This window comes from Oenanthe melanoleuca, chromosome 8 (assembly GCF_029582105.1).
Source record: "Oenanthe melanoleuca isolate GR-GAL-2019-014 chromosome 8, OMel1.0, whole genome shotgun sequence".
Lineage (NCBI taxonomy): Eukaryota > Metazoa > Chordata > Aves > Passeriformes > Muscicapidae > Oenanthe > Oenanthe melanoleuca.
Window position 1 is genome coordinate 5,526,505 of NC_079342.1, and position 17,363 is coordinate 5,543,867.

Genomic DNA, 17,363 nt, shown 5'->3' on the forward strand with positions numbered 1-17,363 from the left:
GACTGTTGGCAGACAGCACTAGGCACACTGTCAAGTTAGGATGCTGTTTTATGACCAGAGGAAGAAGCTGCCATCTGTACAAGTGAGGGAAAGTGTCTCTGCTCACACCTCTACAAATGGGTGATTTCTAGATTAGTCTGACTGGGACTTTGCTCTAATTGGAGACTGTCTATATTCTTTCCTTTGGAGATTTTCAATCAGATCCATTTGTTGATCAGATTTACCTTCATCATTGTGATGCTCACACCTGATGCAAAGGTACAGCAGGAGTAAGCTCTCTGGGACAGTGGAAAAGGCAGGCCCCTAGTTGCACCTGACTTACAGTGATTGCAATCTCTTTGTGTTGGTGCAAAAGACAGCAGAAATTTGCTGCCACAAGTTAACAGACCAATTCTTAGATGTCCAAGTAAACAAAATAATGGGAAGAAAAGATGGGTGAGGACACCCAAAAGTTCAACAACCAAAAGTTCTGTACGATTGTACAGAGTGATGTTCATGGAACTGCATTCCCAACTGTGATCACAGAGGTAGTTTTTGCAGAACACATGACCATGCTAATAATCATACATTCAAAGCCCTTTTCACAAACACAAGTTACTCCTGTCTAAGATGCTACAGATGTTTCTCTGCAACTTTTCCTTACTGACACTGCCTGTAAATGTTAACTAACAGAAAAACTCCAGAGCACATTTTAGCACTTCAGAACACAGCACGTGGACCACTTAGGTGTCACTGGGAAAATACTGATTACAATAATAATTATATTGACAGTAAGAACAAAATTAAGATAATATGGAAATGTGTGGAAATAAGTGTTGATGGAGGGAAATGTTCAAAAAGGGAGTATACCAGAATGAGGCTATATTAAAATAATATAGTAACAGTGTTTTACTTCCTCTGCTCTTACATTATTTCCTCTTATCGCTTACCACTCTGCTAAATGAATGACCAAACAGACCAGTTCATTCTACTAAATAACAGACTAAGTCTGCCTTTGTGCAGATACTCTTCAATTTTAAAAGAAATCGAATCGAGCAAAGATAAATATGGCTGGCCAAAAAAAAAATACTATAAGAGCTTTCACCCTTTTAACAATGGCATTTAGAAAACTTAGAATCTTAAATTTCAGCTGTGTAAATTTACACCATCAGCTGAAACAGCATTATACACTGCTAGCTTACTAAAATAAAGCATTCTGTAATTCCCTATTTCAATTTGTAGTGTTTATAAAATCAAAATTGATCCTTTTGCAGGCATAGTCAGAAGTGCAAGTCAGATGTACAAGTAAGAAGATGCAGTATTCCCAAAAGGAGGCTTTTACAGGTCCTATTTTTGTGCTAAACTGATTCTGGAGAAGCTGCAGTCACCCGGGGTCAATAACCAAATCCCCTGTCCCACGCCACTGCACAAACACAAATCTACACCTGAAGGCGATGGAGCCACTGCTCTGTCCAGGGGAAGGCTGTGCTCCATTTATTGCTGTAATCTTGGCCATTTTTCCTGCATTCATTCTTCCATTTTCATGTTTGCTGTCTTCAAGTGATTTTCAAAAACATAGCCAACCTCAAAACCCTCTAACAGCGTCTCTCAAGAGTCATGTATCTTCCAGATTAAGGGTAGTTCAGTACCCTGAATTTTCCACTGCTCAATTCATATTTGATCTATACATCCTGGTCCTGTGCCCCATCTACTTGCTGCACATGGCTTGACTTTTGCCCCACTCTTTATGAGAGGGGAATCCTGTGCTGTTTCTCTACAGTGACTAGGCTCCAATGCCAGACACTGAGTTGACATATTTTGTAACCACAGTATTATAGATAACAGAAAAGTTAAAAATAGCAGATAAATAAAACCACAGTAAAAGGTGAATCAAAATATTCTCATAATGTGCATTGAGAATGACAAAAATATAAGTACTAGTTAGCATGTCAACAAGAGATGAAAAAAGAATAAATGGCACCCATGCCAAGATCTACAAGTTGGATTAGCCTGGGAACAAACTAAGAAAGAAGCAAATGACAGATATAAATAGACTATGAGCTGTAGCACTCTGCTCCATTATGAGATAATTGGGAGAGATAGATAAGGGGGAAGTCTAAAGTGAACATCATGTACTAAAATTTTTATAAGGCATTTCAAAAGGTTCTCTAGAGATTGATACTGAAGGTAAAAAAATCACATGCTCATACAAAGGAAAATAAGTAAACAAAAAAAAGTAAAATAAACATGTTATAACATAAAGTGAGCGCCTACCCTCACTAAAAATACTGTATAAACTGTAGAAACATGCCTTTTTTTGTATTTTAATATAATCAATCAGCTTAAAAGTCACAGAGGAAAAGTACCTACTGAATAAGGAGGTAGAAACTTGAAAAACAGCACAAACCTTTATGTTTCATAAAGGAATGTACAGATAGAACAGAGCCTTCTAACAGAATAAAACAGGTAACTTCTTATTGACATAGCAAAGCAGAGACTGGTTGCACCTATAAAGCAGATATAATGCAAAGCCAAGTTAATCTTTATTTGCCTTGCAACCAGATAATAAGAACACTAAACCAACAGCATTTAATAAATATTTTTTTCAAATTGTATACATCTTAGTTGAACTCAAAGGAATTATAAATCCACATACTTTACTCTCTTTCTATTAATTGTTTAGGCAAAAATGTGTTCATCAATATTTATTAACCAGACTCTGACCTCTGTGCATCTGGTCATAGAGATGCTAAAAAAACCCATATACATTTCCCTCCTAAGGAGACATATATCCTGCTCCACTAAATGAGATTTTTGCTGTTTGTCTCACCACAGGTTAAGAATTCCCCTTCATATCTCATAAAGCAGGAGCTGAGGAAAGAACTTTGATTTGTGCTCACTTTTCAATCTTCATCCCTTTGTTATAAGGAAATTAGTCTACTTCAGTAACTCAGTAACTGTTCAAGCTCAGTTTTCCTGGTATTATACTGCATGCACCCTTTCCTAGGATTTTCTCTTGTAATGTAAATGGAGGATATATCTTTTTTACAAGGAAAGGGAAAAGAAGTATGAACAATTTCCAGGATTGTGCGACTTGGAAAATCAAACAGTTCCAAGGCCATTAATAATTTTTCTTCCCTTCCTAATAGCTCTATCCATCTTTTCCTCCTGGTACCTCTGTGGCTGAACTAAGGGTCTGAAATTGCATTGTGCAGACTTCAGCTGAAGTCTGAAAAATTACCTGAAAGGCTAGAACTTGCAGTTTACCAACTTCACTAGAAGAGCAGGAAGACAATGGTTATGTTGCTACCTACATTTTACACATCTAATCCACTCATTTTATCATAGGTACTTATGAGCAAACATGCCCTTCTCTTGCATGTTTTTGATTCAAATCCCTGCTGTAGCCTGGGCTTCTCGCATTGTCTGTGGTCACTTGCTTATTTCAGCACTCTACTCTTCAGCTCTAAAAGGTTCCCACAAAAACTACAAAGAGATAAAAGTTATAAAATCATGCTCTCATACCTCAGAGTGCTGTGAAATGTACATCATAATCACTAAAATGTGAATAAAACAGTCTCACTTAAAATGACGGAGTGTAAAATGCCTTGTCTTCAAAATGCTCCAGATTCTTCTCACTAATGAAGCCGTGCAATAATGGCTGACTTGGGGGAATTTGATGAGAAAGCTGTAGCCAATTCAGTCTAGACTCAGATATTAAATAAATTAGTCTACCTGGAGTTTTGGTTTTGTTTTTCTCAGAATCTTTTTTTTTTTTTTTTTCTTGCAATTCTGCACAGTTGAAAAGGAAATTAGTATAATTTATCAATAGAATAATTTTATTCCAGTTGACTGTATTGAACTATTTCTCCTCTGGAAATGGAAAAGTGTATTTCAGATATATTCAAATACACTGTTAAATAGCATTCCTACTGTATTTATGGAGTCTATTTATGCCAGTGTTTCAGCATTTATCCAGCAATCCCACTTATGCTGCCATATAATGGGTGAGATGATCAAATACCAATGGGAAATTTTATATACCACTCTGGCTTCTCTCTACCATGCCTTTAAAAATCATCAACTTTTCAATGAAGCTACTGAATTAATTTTAAACACATATGGCTACATTTTTTTATTCTGAAGATCAACTTGACATGTAATTTTATTTTTTATGCTTATCTTTGCAACATCTTATCAAAATCGCAGCCAGGCTTCAGAGTAAGATTTAGATCATCTGTCTATGGTTAGAGAGCTATGTAGTAATTTATGAGAGACTTCCTTGTAAGGTTAATGAGAGCAGAACTTCCTCTTGGCTACCTAAATGCTAGCTTATGTTGATGATAAATTACATTTTAAAGTAAAGCTTTACACACAAAAGAGAGAATATTTTAGTTTATTATTTGGCACTGGGATAAACTTCAGCCTGGGGTACTTTCCAAATTAAAATAAGTGAAATTAAAAAAAATACGGTCATACTTTGGTTCTTAATATATTTCCCAGACTCCTAATCCTCCAAATTAGACAGTTTACATTCTCTTGAAATAATACTTGAAATGGGACCTGGTGCTAAGGTTTGCAAGAAAAGCAAGTGCTACAACACACAGTTCTCTTTTTTGTATCTGCTTGTTGTTTAGCATTGGACTTGTAGAGAAGCTGTATTTACAGAAGCACCCAAAGCATCTCCATCCTTAAAATACTGAATAACAACAAATTAGCATACTCTTTTCAACATTTTGACTGATACATGTCTTATCTGTGAACCTCTCAATCTCCTAGAATATTTTTAGGTTGTCAAACACTGGTGGCTAAGCTGTCACCTGAAATATTCTACTTAGGACTGACAGTATTCATTGCCATTTAAAATATATAAAATAAGAGGAGTACACTGGCAGAATGCTCTATGAACCTCAATATAGGACAGCACAGGATGGTTTTCAATAATTACTAGTTATACATATATCCCAAATCTGTAGGGGCTGAAAATGTAGTCATGCATTTATCATGATTCATTTATCAAACTGAGACTTAGAGTAATAAACTATTATTTCACATTCAACAGTGAAAAATTCAGCACAGAAGTCACTGGATTTTTGTTTCAATTGTGTTTCTGTTTTTCCTATTATGCCTGTATTTATTCTAGTGATAAGGGCAATTGAAGCTAGCTTTGAGTTTTCCACATATTGGGAAATCTCTGCAGTTACATCTGCTGCCTTAATAAGTTACACTAGATCAAGGTGCAGCAAATGATCAGAAGTCATGATACTGTATTGCTCAGTAATTCAATGGAAAAAAAACCTCTTCCACTAAGACTGAGAGCCATTAAATGAACTCCTCTTTAGAAGAAGGTGGTACCCAACATGAAAACATGAAAATCTCTCTGCAAATTACTTAAAAATAAGTTCATATGTGCCCCAATCCTCCATAACTGTCAGGACACTTTCTGGCTAACTTTCTTCATGTAGATTTAGCAGGTGTACAGTATTTAAATCACATGTAGGGAACACAACTCTGGCCAAAACAATAATGTACACTAGCAATAGAGAATTTATACATATGCACTTTAGGTGGCATGGCAATCTCACAGATAAAACACTGGTGTTTGGCCTTCACAGTTTCCTAGTTTCAACTACAAATCCGTTGGAGGTGGACTTACTAGGAAAAGAGGAGAGCATGGCAAATAAGGAACAGAGCTGCTATTTGAGTTTTTTACTGATCTGTAAGAAAAACACCCAAAATTATGCACAATGAAGCTTAATTTTTATAGCTCTTTCTTGATTCTAGTCCTAGCCAGCAGTATTCCCAAAGGAGAAATATCACTAGTTAATAACAGCACTCTTAAAGGTAATGATACTATATTTTTACTATTTTTAGTTTTTAGTACTTAAAAATATTACACCATTATCTTTTGGATCATATTCCAAAATTATGTACTGACCATTGTCACAAAACACACAGGAGCATGGAAAAACATTACATCAGATCACTTAAATATTTTTGTGTGTTTATTTCTTCTCCAAGCTACATTTTTCCCTCTAGTTGGAAAGGATTAGGTAGGATGCAAGACAATGACATCAAAGGCAATACATAAAGTTAATTTAAAAGCTTAAGTCTTTTTTTTCTTTACTCTGCTCAATTCCCCACCTGTCCACAGGTTTACTTAGATTAACAATATTTTTTATTACAGGACAAGAAATTATGGGAACCATGCCTGATTTGCAAGGGGAAAAGTCATAAGAAGTCAAATGAAATTTGTCAAGAACTTCCCACAGACACCTTAGCAAGCCTAGAAAGAACTTTTCTGAGATCCCATTTATAGCCGAAGTGTTAAAAAGTGAAAAAGACAAAAAATTATACCACATATGCTTTTTACACATGCCCAGGAGCAGGGTAACTTTATAAAAAGGAGTGTCTTTTTAAAGTTACATATTGAGACAGTCCACATATGCAATCTGGAAACACTTAGACAACACCCCAAAATATGCCATTAGAATGCCAACAACTTTGAGAAGTAATACAGGGCTGAATATCAGATTATAGCAATTTTCCTGAAATGATGGGAGCTGTGTACACTTGCAGTCTCCCACCAGCACACGTTTACCAGCTACACAAAAAGCAGATTTAACAGATAAATACAGAGAAGAAGCATCCAGGCACAGACTCAGGAAAAGACATAAACCAAAAGCCCAGTACTTGACAGGAGGTGTCTCTCCTGACGCTTCCCACAGACAGAGAAAGTCTCCTCTTTTTCACAGAGAAAGGTTGTGGAGACTCCATTTCCTCTACCAAATCATCAAGAAAAGAGTGCTGATGACATTTCCTGCTGATGACTCCTTCCAAAAGAATTGCACCTTGAGACATATCTGTCTTTATTCTCTAGTATTTAAAGCTGCTTTGGCTCCAATGATGACATCCAGATGGAGGATAAAATATGTAGGATTTCTGAAGTAATACTTGTATATACTTAACATACATACACAGTGCAATATATCTAACAGTGGATTGGAACTGATTCCTTCCTTTCAAATGCAGCCTGATACAAAGATATGATTATTGTTTTACATGGAAAAAAAATTACCAAATTTTCATATAAATTATAAATGTCTCATTAAGGAGTGGCAATGATTCAAGAACTCTGAACGCATAATTGAACAAGTGCTTTAAAAGTCATTATTATCTCTAAAATGTCACCTGTCTGATACTGTTCTCTCCACAGCTAACAGGGTACATATAATTACTGACTTCACATAAATCTCAGTCTCCTTACTCAGAGTGAGCTATCACACTTCCTGATTAATCATAAGGCATGGTTTTAATTACCTCTTCATTAGTTTAAGAAAAATTTAAAATATCAAGTTTCACAATATTTTAAAAGTTTAATTCTGTCATCTTTATTCATATTAAATAACACTTAGTACTCCCTGAAGTAAAATGCTGTTCATCAGTTTTATGGCTGGCAGAACAGTTTGCCCAGTATTTAATTTTTCAGAATAATGACGTCAAACTTTCAAAATGTGCCTCGTGTGTTTTTAGAAAATCATTTAGCAAGAGCATTCAGAATATTGGCCTATTCAATGTAAACACTATTTTTCCCCTGTAAACATAACTTCCAAAATGAATGCATAAATTTCAGATTTTGCTGGCTTTTTTGACAGTCAATTTATTTAAGTCCTCTTTAGCTAACTGTATCAGTGAGGTGGGTCAGGACAGGCTCTGTTCTGTTATCTTGTTTTCAAGTCTGACACAGACCTTAGTGCTGCTCAGATTGAGGTGGAATACACAGATACAATGAGGAGAATTTGTGCTCATGGATAGAACCGGCTGGATCGATGCCAGGAGGTCTGATTCTCCAATTCTCCAGTGTCTAGGGTGGTACAAGAAAGCACAGTAATATTCCCAGTATTCCCAGCTCTCTCCATCTGGCCACTTTTGTCACTGTAAAGTGGCTCTGCCATCTCAGAAAGGAAGGGAATTTCTAAATGAGCAGTTCAGCTTAGCTTGAAGTCAAGTAGCAGCAGGCTGCTACACGACTCTATGTTCCCCACTCATCTGCCTTGGAAGACATTCACCTCATAATCTTGATAACAGTGATCTTCTAACAGCTTGTTCTTATCTGAAATTAGGAGCAAAACCTGAGATCTTTCACAACCTCAGTCTCAGACTAGCCCATACTATATCCCAGCAAATTGCCTTTTAGAGGCTTCTGAAATTTTCCTCTTTCCTACATGTTCAGAGGTACTTCCTCCATAATCTGAACACTCCTAGGAGCCAGCCTTGCTCTTCCTACATGAAATGCTCTGCCAGCACCACACTGAAATCCCTGAATTCTGAATCACCAGTTGAGCTGGTCACAGTGACTGCCACAATTAATTGTCTTAAATGAATTCATAATGGTCACATGAATTTACCTCACTTTGTTGTTCTTTTCTGAACTCAAACTGATCCGTCAACTGCCAAAAAATAGAAAAAAAAAATAAAGGAAAAGCTAATCAAGACTTTAAAATTAATTCAGTGCACTTTGAATGTTGTTTGTACCATTTTAGCTAAATTGTAATTTTCATGCAATCTGCGGTCAGTGCCAGCACAAAAATAAATGATCATGTGGGTCACTGAATGCACTCCACAGTGTCAGTGAAACACACAGTATCTGCAATGGCTCTTGTGAGACTGGCTTCTCTTCTATGACAATTTTAGGTGGGTGAAAAATCTTCTTAGATTTTGATAGTCTTTATAAAACTAGGTTGACTAATCAACATTGGCACATTACAGTCATTTGCTCCACTTTCTGTGTTTGTATTATGTTCTTTGAATTACTACTGAGAGAGCAAATCAGTAATTAAAGACTGGACATTATCTACAAAAATGGCTTTTCAAAAGGTATTTGTTGAACTGAAACCCCTTTGAACAATGATCAAATTCTAGATTGCTGTACACAGTGAAAACATAACTTGCTCACTTCTCAAAAGGGTACATTCAGCTAAATATAGAGCTTAGCCTTTAGTCCCTCTGTTAGAGCTGTCTCTGCTCCATGGTGAGAACTACAGGGCAACAGTGATAAGTGATCAGTGCCCTCAGCTTCTTTTGAGTTTGGTGTGAAGATGAGAAACTAAATCCCATTCCAGGGTCAGGGAATGTTGTGTATCAACATTTAGGTTGTTATTCACAACAACCTAAAGCACATCCACAGTTTTCCATCTGCAGGGCAGCTTGTTGGGTTTTTTCCCATTGGCATTTGGTTCAGATTAGGCCTGGTAAATCTGGTTTTGTCTGTACTGCAGTTTTCTTGAGCCACAAGGGCAAGTGGAAACAAAGTGAAAAAAACATAAAATCTCTAGAACGTTTTTGGTTATTCAGAACAATAAATGAGCGAGGCTATTTTATCATGTCTCCTCCTTATTACACACTGTAACAACTGCTATGCTGTGAAGGAGCTCTGTAACTTTAAACTACAAATACAGCAAAAGCCATGAACTTTAACATCATAGAAAGCTAAAGGGCAAAACTCTTTACATAATGCCAAAGGGGTTTGACAGAGGGTACAGAGCCCAGGAGGGAGGGCCAGACTTTCCTGGCAGAGCTAACCCTTAGTGAGGGCTGTTGCTCAAACTGTGCCATTGTCCCTGCCAGGCACATGACCCTTGTGCTGGTGGCTGCTGGAGATGCAGTTATTAATGGCTACATCTGGCAGGTGGCTTGTCACACCCAGGCTCAGGGCTAGGCTTCTCTTTTCTGCTACCTCAGTAGATAACTTGCACTGATCTAACCTAGTGCCTTCCTTCCACATCTTCCATAGCTTGGTACTTGGCAAGGCAGGCACAGAGATGACAGACTTGGCAACCTGCTTTCCACCACAAAAATATAGCACTTCCCAACAGATACTTCCCTAAGTGGAGGAAAGCTTTGTCCCTCAAGATACTTCTGAGTAAATAATAATATCACTGTTTTTATCTGTGAGGATAAACACTGGGTTTTGTCTCCTAATGACTGTTTCTGTTTTATTGCTACTTCCCACCAGGAAGTTGACTGCTAACATAATTAGCAGATGATTGCACGGAGGAGGCTGAAATCTTTAACAGCTGTTTTAAGGCATTCTGCACCAAATCTTCTGTGCTGCAGAACACTTAGAGCTCTTGAATGGCATTCTCTCCTATCACATAGATTATGGGACCATGGAGTGGAGGCCTCCAGGAAGGACTTAACTTGCTCATTTACTTGAAAAAAAGTGAAGAATCCACATTTGCAGTATTTAGTGGATTAGTATAAGCATTTGGGCATACTGTGTCAGAATTCAGGTACAATAAAAATCACCTTTGATTGTGAAGTCTAGAAACTAAATGTATAACGCAGAAATGGCTAGAAGATTTTACAAGTTTACCCTTTCTTTAAAGGAAGTTTAAAGCAGACATTTCTGATGCTCCAAGCGATCTATTTCTTTGCTAAAGGATAAAGGGAAGACAATCTGAATCAATGCTACCATTTGTTATGGAAGAGTCATTATGAAAGGCAAAGTGCAGCACAGAGCTTACTGTTAAAAAATAAATAGTCTTAATCATTGGATGTGATAGAATAATAATCATAAAATTAGGAGGGAAAGAACTGCTTTAGCTCCCTATGGAGTATTATAGAGTCTGCCAGATGTAAAGTAGCATGTGTCAAGTTGGAGATGGAAAAATAAGAGCTTTAGCAATAAGTCCATAATTAAGTAATGATTGAAGTACCAAGTACATTTACAAACTGCGCATCATGTTGTCCCATAGGAGGAAAACTACTTGGTCTGTGAGAGTTTTCAAGATGAGACACTTAAATGCTTTGTGCAGTATAAAACTTGCTGGGATGTGATACCAACATCTTCCTTGGACATATCCAGTCATAACAACACTGAAATTCCTCTTTTCTTTCCGTGCCCTTTCCCAATTCCACACTGTGGGCTAGTTAAAGTTGAATATAGAAACACAGAAATAATGCATTTTGGCCTCCGTTGTTGTTGCAAGAAATTTAGTTACAAGGGCAAATCCAGATAAATTTGACAATATCTGCTCAAGTCCTTTTATTGATTTTACAGCCTCTGTTAAATGAAAGAATTCCTGTAAGTTAACATGTTTTCTAAAATGAGGAGGCCAAATTGACTAAAGTATTTCTTGAAGGAAAGAGGAGGATTATTTTGAAGAAACTGTAATAGAATTTTCTTTTGAGGAAATTATAATAGAATTTTTATACAAGTTGAATCTAGACTCAGTTATTTTAAATCACTTGAATCAGGAACGTGTGGGCTTTTTATCCCCTTTTAGTTTAACAATCTCAGGTGATTTCCAGAAGGAAAGGCAAAGGGAGGGCTTTACTCACTAATTCTCACTGTGACAAATGACTGTTAAAGTGCCTTCTGAGATTTGCAGTGGGGGGCTGTTCCTTGAAAGTCACCAGTCAACATGACAGCCAGCAGGATACAATTGTCCAAGTGATGTGTGGAGGTGTTCTGTATTATGTGAATCTCCTTCCTTTCCAGATAGGTGGTAATGTGCATTTATGCAGAAAGCACACCAGAATGGAGGGTTGATTTTAATTTAATCCTATAAGTACTCAATGTAAGAACAGTTCTTTCACAAAGGTAAAATTTAGCTCTATAGTTTTAAAATTAAAGTATATACTGTAGCAAAATGACTCAAATTTTAATCTCAATACAGAAGCAGGATTTGAAATGAAATTCCAGTACCAGTTAATGTTCTTGTTATATCTGCACAGAATAGAAAAAAGAATTACAGAATTGGAAAATGCAAATTTTTGTTCCATGACTGAAATTGTAAAAATATCTTGCAGCAGCATATAAGAAAGTTATGAGATTGGATGCTTTGAGGGTGGAGGTTGGACTACCCACAAGTTATCTGTTCATATTGTTTCCTTGGACACTCAACTGCCAAGCCACTCCTGCACAGTTCAAGACATTTTTGTCAGAGCAGGCAGGGGAGAATTTGAACAGTTCATCAGAATAATCAGTCATGCTTCAATGGTGGGAAACATTCCTGTCTTGCTAGAATTCACTAAACCAAATGCAGTTTTTATATCTTCAAAAGCTTCTAAAGAAAGAATTAAATGTCTGGACATAAATGATTTAAGAAATGTGAGGTAAACTGTGCTCTGCAAGATAATAAAAAGGCAGTGATATGGACAGAATGTAAATGCTTTTAATTTTTAACTCAGAATTCTTCCTTTACACCTCTAGTGTGCTGTGGATTGGCTGTTTTAAAGCACGTGGTAGCTATTTATGTACACAAAAACCTCTTCATTGTAGCTTTCCCAAACTTACATGGGAACCTAAAACAAATATCCTCTTTTCTCTCCTCCTCTGCACAAATTATTTATTGACTTTGAACATGTCACCTCTTCACCAGGTAGGGTGCTTTCTTATTTTATTTGTGTTTTCTTGTGTTTTCTTTTTCTTGTGTTTTTATTTGCTTTTCAACACAACTAGTAAGAGTAAGGACTGATAATCAGGAGGGTTATGAAACATTTCATTGCATAGTTTACTATTACAATCACGATTTAGTGATATCTGTCTGAATTAAAAGGTGAATAATTGTGCTAATCACTGAGTGTCCGTTTTATTTCTGCTCACTTCCCAGCAGCCAAACTGAAAAGTAAATTGCATTATGATGGTCAATAAACATCTCAGAATATCCAGTAAATCAAAACAGTCTGTTTCATTTTCAGATACTTTCAATAATGAAAGCAAAATGTAAGATTTGCAAAGGGGTATTAGCGATATTTATAGAACAAGTGAAAAAGTCAAGGGTCCAATCTTCTCTTTACCCTCAGCCCAGTGCCTGGGATATTCCCATGGCCAGAGAAAAGCTGATCCACTGCCCTACTTGCCACAGAATTCACCCACTTGACACACACACACATGCTCCAGCTGGGCTGGTGTTTTACATTCTGCCTTGTAGAAGTGTTCTCCATATAAAATGAGTGTAGTAGTCACACAAAGCTTCATCTCCAGTTTTCAAAGGGAACCAGGTTCCTTTGAAAATCTAGCTTTGCAAAAAACAAAACTGGTTCTAACATCCTTTTATTGAAAAAAAAGAAAACCAAACCACTCAGCAAATTCAAGAATGCCAATAAATTATTCGAAGTTGCTTTCTCACTGAACAAAATCATTTGTCAAAGATTCAGCAAGTTCTTCTGCACACAGCAACTTCTTTCATAAAAAATAAAATACAATCCAATTTGGCGGTTTGTGGAAGATGACAGCCCAGAACCCATCTGTTACTGAAGCCAACTGCAAGGCTGGCTATGAATCTAAGCTATGAAAGCAGAATTTTTGGGAGGAGGTGACAGAAATGCAAAAGTAGTGAGATGGATGTTACTGCATTGAAGAAATACAGGTAAGGAATGGATCATGAACTAGAGAATGAAAAAAAAAAAAGAAAAGTCTGAGTAAGGCTCCACTATAGGAGAAGTCCCTCAAGAAAAAAAAATGTCAGAAACATAGCTTTTAACAGAAAGAGGAGAAGTCACAGAATTTCAATCATATTTATTATTAAATACAAGCAATATGCTATTAAAACTGATTTGGCAACACATGCTGGGTGGGTTGTGGCAGGTGAGAGGAATAATTCCACCTCCTCTCTAAAAAACCAACAAGCATCTGAAAACCAGGAAGATGGATCCAATCAGTAAAAAGCCAGCATTTTTCCAAAAAGGGCATAGGGGGAAGGAGAAAAGACATCCCTCCAAGGATGAACAGACTGGGAAAATAAAAAAAAGAGAATGGACCTAAGACAAGACACAGAGTTTGGCTGGTAACAGACCTGAAGTTCACAGATCACACAGATGGAAATCCTTAGCATACAGCACACTGCCCGAGCTGAGAGAAAATGGAATTAAAAAGTTTCAGTGAACTGGAAATAGGCAGAAAAATATTTGCAGCATCTCAGCCAAAATCCAACGACTAAAACGAACTATCTTGATCATGTGCAGCCATCCTAAGAGTCTACTTTAACTGTGTTTCAGGATTCAGATACTCCATTCATAGCTAACATCCTTTCAACTGAAGTGGTACAAACAACACTGACAGTATCTATATTGCACACTGCTTACAATAGAATACAAAGGATGTGCTTCACCAAAACCAACCAAGAACCATTTACCTAAGAGTGCAAAGAGAAGACAATAAAGCAGACAAAAATAATATATACTTGTGTAATACCAATCATTGCAAACTAATAAGAAGCTGATCTCAGGGTCCCCATAGGTCTGCAGTCTTTCTCATTCAATATTTCCTGGAAGTACATCTAATATTCTTAATATTCCACTTAACACTATTTCTAGGCAGAGCGTGCATGCTTTTTCTATAATGGATAGCAGCAATATTCCAGCAACGTAGGAAGGAATGAATATTTCAGTATTACACATGATAGCCTCCAGTTCAGGAAAGTAAGAACCTGGACAGACAAACAACAGATAAGACTCAAGATCTTTGTAAGAAAGGCTCTCATTCAGTTATGGAAAGCTGATATCCAAAAATACTGCTATGGTAACTTGCAGAGCTGGAGGAGAGAGTGCTGCTATCACAGCCTCATGTAAAACACAATCTTGCTTGCATTGTGGGGAATCCCCTGCACACCTTCCTACCACTGTGCAGCTGTGCCCAGCCTCAGCACAGGACAGTGCATAAAAATCTAGAAAGCCATTTACACTTTTGTCTTTCAGATTGTGCCAGAAATCTTTCTTGCAAAGCTTGTTGGAATATTAATGAAATAATTAAAATTGACTATTAATTTTTCACCAGTTCATTGCTGCAGTTTTCAAATGATAACCATGCTCTGAAAGACTTTTGTGTTATAATTCTGCTACCAAGATTGTTTTAAGGATTATTTACTTTGATTTTGTTAAGTGCACATAGACATGAAATAGACAACAGCTAAAAGGATGCTCTGGGTTGTGCAGTTACACTGTTTGCTGTTTGAGACCAGATTGTGCTTCTTCCGTAGAAGGTAACTTCATGAAGTGCAAGTCAAACAACTGGCATCAGGGAAATGCTTGAAGAAGTTTAAACTAGAGCTGGAAAAAGTGTTAAGCCCCAGAGTGATACAAATAAGCATACAAAGCATATTTTGTAAATTTTAGCCATCAAAAACCAAAACAAACAAATAAAGCTGTTAAAATAAGAAAGGTTGTGGAGTTGTTTCATACCCCAGTAGGAAATATGATGCAGGTGTAAGATGCTAAGATTATGTTTTCTAAAATCTCAAAGAATCAGAAGTAATGACTACATTACAATATACTTATCATTTTTGAAACCATGCTTTGATAAACATACTATTTATCTCTCCACTATGTAGCAACAGTGTTGTCATTTCCAACCAACAGCATTCATTTCTGTGACTATATTAAGATGCCATTAACCATTTCATAACTGTCTGAATAAACACCATTTGTTTAACTGCTTCAATGCAGAGCATAATCTCCTAAACAAAGGTAATACTTAGTTACATATTTGCATGGTCCTGTGATTATCAATCAATAAGAATCCATATTTTCTTAGGGAAGTAGGGAAAATCTGAACAATGTAGAACAGCATTAAAATCAAAGTTTCTGACTGCCAAGTTAAAGACATACTCTGACAATGCAAATCTACTGAACTAAAATCTGTCCAATATGTTGCCAGTTTTGCTTTTCTGACATTTGACTACAAGAGAGTGTTAGGACAAAGTGGATATGACACATAATTTTGCAAGATGGGATCATGTAATAGTCCATTGAGACACAAGGCTGTATGGTCCAGCAGAGTGGAAAGATGCTGGTGCTGCTCACGAACGCTGTTGATTCAACATTCTGAAACTGATCACACATTCCCGGTTTGCGCGTTTCTTTTAATGCCAAGGGTTTTCATGATTCTTAAGGACAGCATTTGACCTGAAACTGACAAATCTTTTCCTATCGGGTGTGACTAAAGACGCTGACAGACTTGAAAGAATTCATAAAGGAATAAAACCGCGGCAGTTACGTGCATGCCTATGATCCCAGCACGGAGAGAAACTGCATGTGAAGAAGCCTGGACAGCGAAAGCACATTGCAATGAGCCTTTGGACAAGCGAGAATGCATGTTCTGTTTGGGACGCTCGCTCTGGGAAGGTTATCGCAGGGAGGCGATCTCTCACCTGTCCGCGGGGCAGGGCGAGGCTGCGGGGGCGCTCCGAGCCGCGGGACGCCCCGCGCTGCCCCGGGGCTCCGGCCCCCGCACCCCATCCCCGGCCAAGTTTCCCCCGGGGCTGCCCTCGGGCAGCGCTGCCCGGCCCCGCCGCCCCGCCGGGGACACGGCGCCCCGCGCTCACCTGTCGTCGCTCTGCCAGCCCTGGTCGCCCAGCAGCAAGTCCCGAAAGCGGTACCGCGGCGGCAGCGGCGGCACCTCGCTGTCCAGGTCCACCATGCTGCCCGGAGCGGGAGGCAGGGCCGGCCGGCAGAGAGGGGAAGCCCCGCCGCGCTGCCCGAGGAGCGGCCGGAGCCGCCCGGGCGTGTGGCGGGCAGAGCCCGGCGCGGCGGCGGCGGCGGCGCGGGGTGGGCTGGGCTGGCCCCGCACAAAGGCGCGGCGGGGCTGTCCCCGCGCTCCCCGCCGGCTCGGGGGAGCCTCTCGGCCCCGGGAGCCAAGTCCCGCCCCGGGGGGAGGCAGGTGCCGGCGGGCGGCGGCCTCGGCCTCGGCGGCGGCGCGACCGCCCCCCGCCCACGCCCACCCTCACGGCGAGCGCGCCGCCGCGGCCCACAACAAAGGGCCGTGCCACGGCACGGCACCAGGCCGGGCTGTGCCCGGCGGCCGCCGAGCCCCCCGAGCACTCCCTGCCCCTGGCGCTGCCCCCGGGCTGCTTTTCTGTAGGCCCCGAGACGGGAGGAGCGGCTGTTTTAGCGACCGCACAGCCCCGGTGCCAGTGCCGGCGGGTCACTGAGCGCGGCCGGGCTGCCTCAGCCTCTGCTGCCCGCGGTGACCTGGGCACACCTGGGCAGTGCCAGGCCCGCGGTGACCTGGGCACACCTGGGCAGTGCCAGCTCCTCGGAAACGCCAGGTGTGAGCAGACTGAGCCTTCGGTCCGTTTTTGCAGCTGCTTAGTTGGGAACAGCTTAATTGCCGTTGGATGTAGCAGGTGGTGCATGCCCTGTAAAAAAAAAAAACAAACAAAAAAACCCTCAGAGAAGTTAAACTATTCCCATGGTTGAGATTTGCAGGTAATGCCTGAAAGTGTGAGTATTTTAATTCCATGCTTGACTGATGAAGCACAAAATACCAATATGGTGATTTGATTGAATGCACTGGCACTAAGAGAATCATGTTTTTAGATTTGCCCTTAAAGGGTTACTTTAATCTAGACTGTCATACTAATCACCTAATGTTCTACTAA

General features: G+C 39.2%; 1 protein-coding gene across 4 annotated transcripts in view; it reads right to left on the bottom strand.

The window, feature by feature from the left end:
- KCNT2 (potassium sodium-activated channel subfamily T member 2) overlaps positions 1 to 16,670 on the bottom strand; it is a 111,819-nt gene extending 95,149 nt beyond the window's left edge. Inside the window, exon 1 of one of the 4 annotated variants that reach the window (XM_056498206.1) lies at positions 16,308 to 16,670. In XM_056498206.1, coding sequence (XP_056354181.1) covers positions 16,308 to 16,402 — 95 coding nt within the window. In that variant the 5' untranslated portion in view covers positions 16,403 to 16,670. The remainder of the gene's footprint in view (positions 1 to 16,307) is intronic. The other 3 variants (XM_056498209.1, XM_056498207.1, XM_056498210.1) reach the window with 3 other exon arrangements.
- Between the last annotated feature and the right edge of the window lie 693 nt (positions 16,671 to 17,363).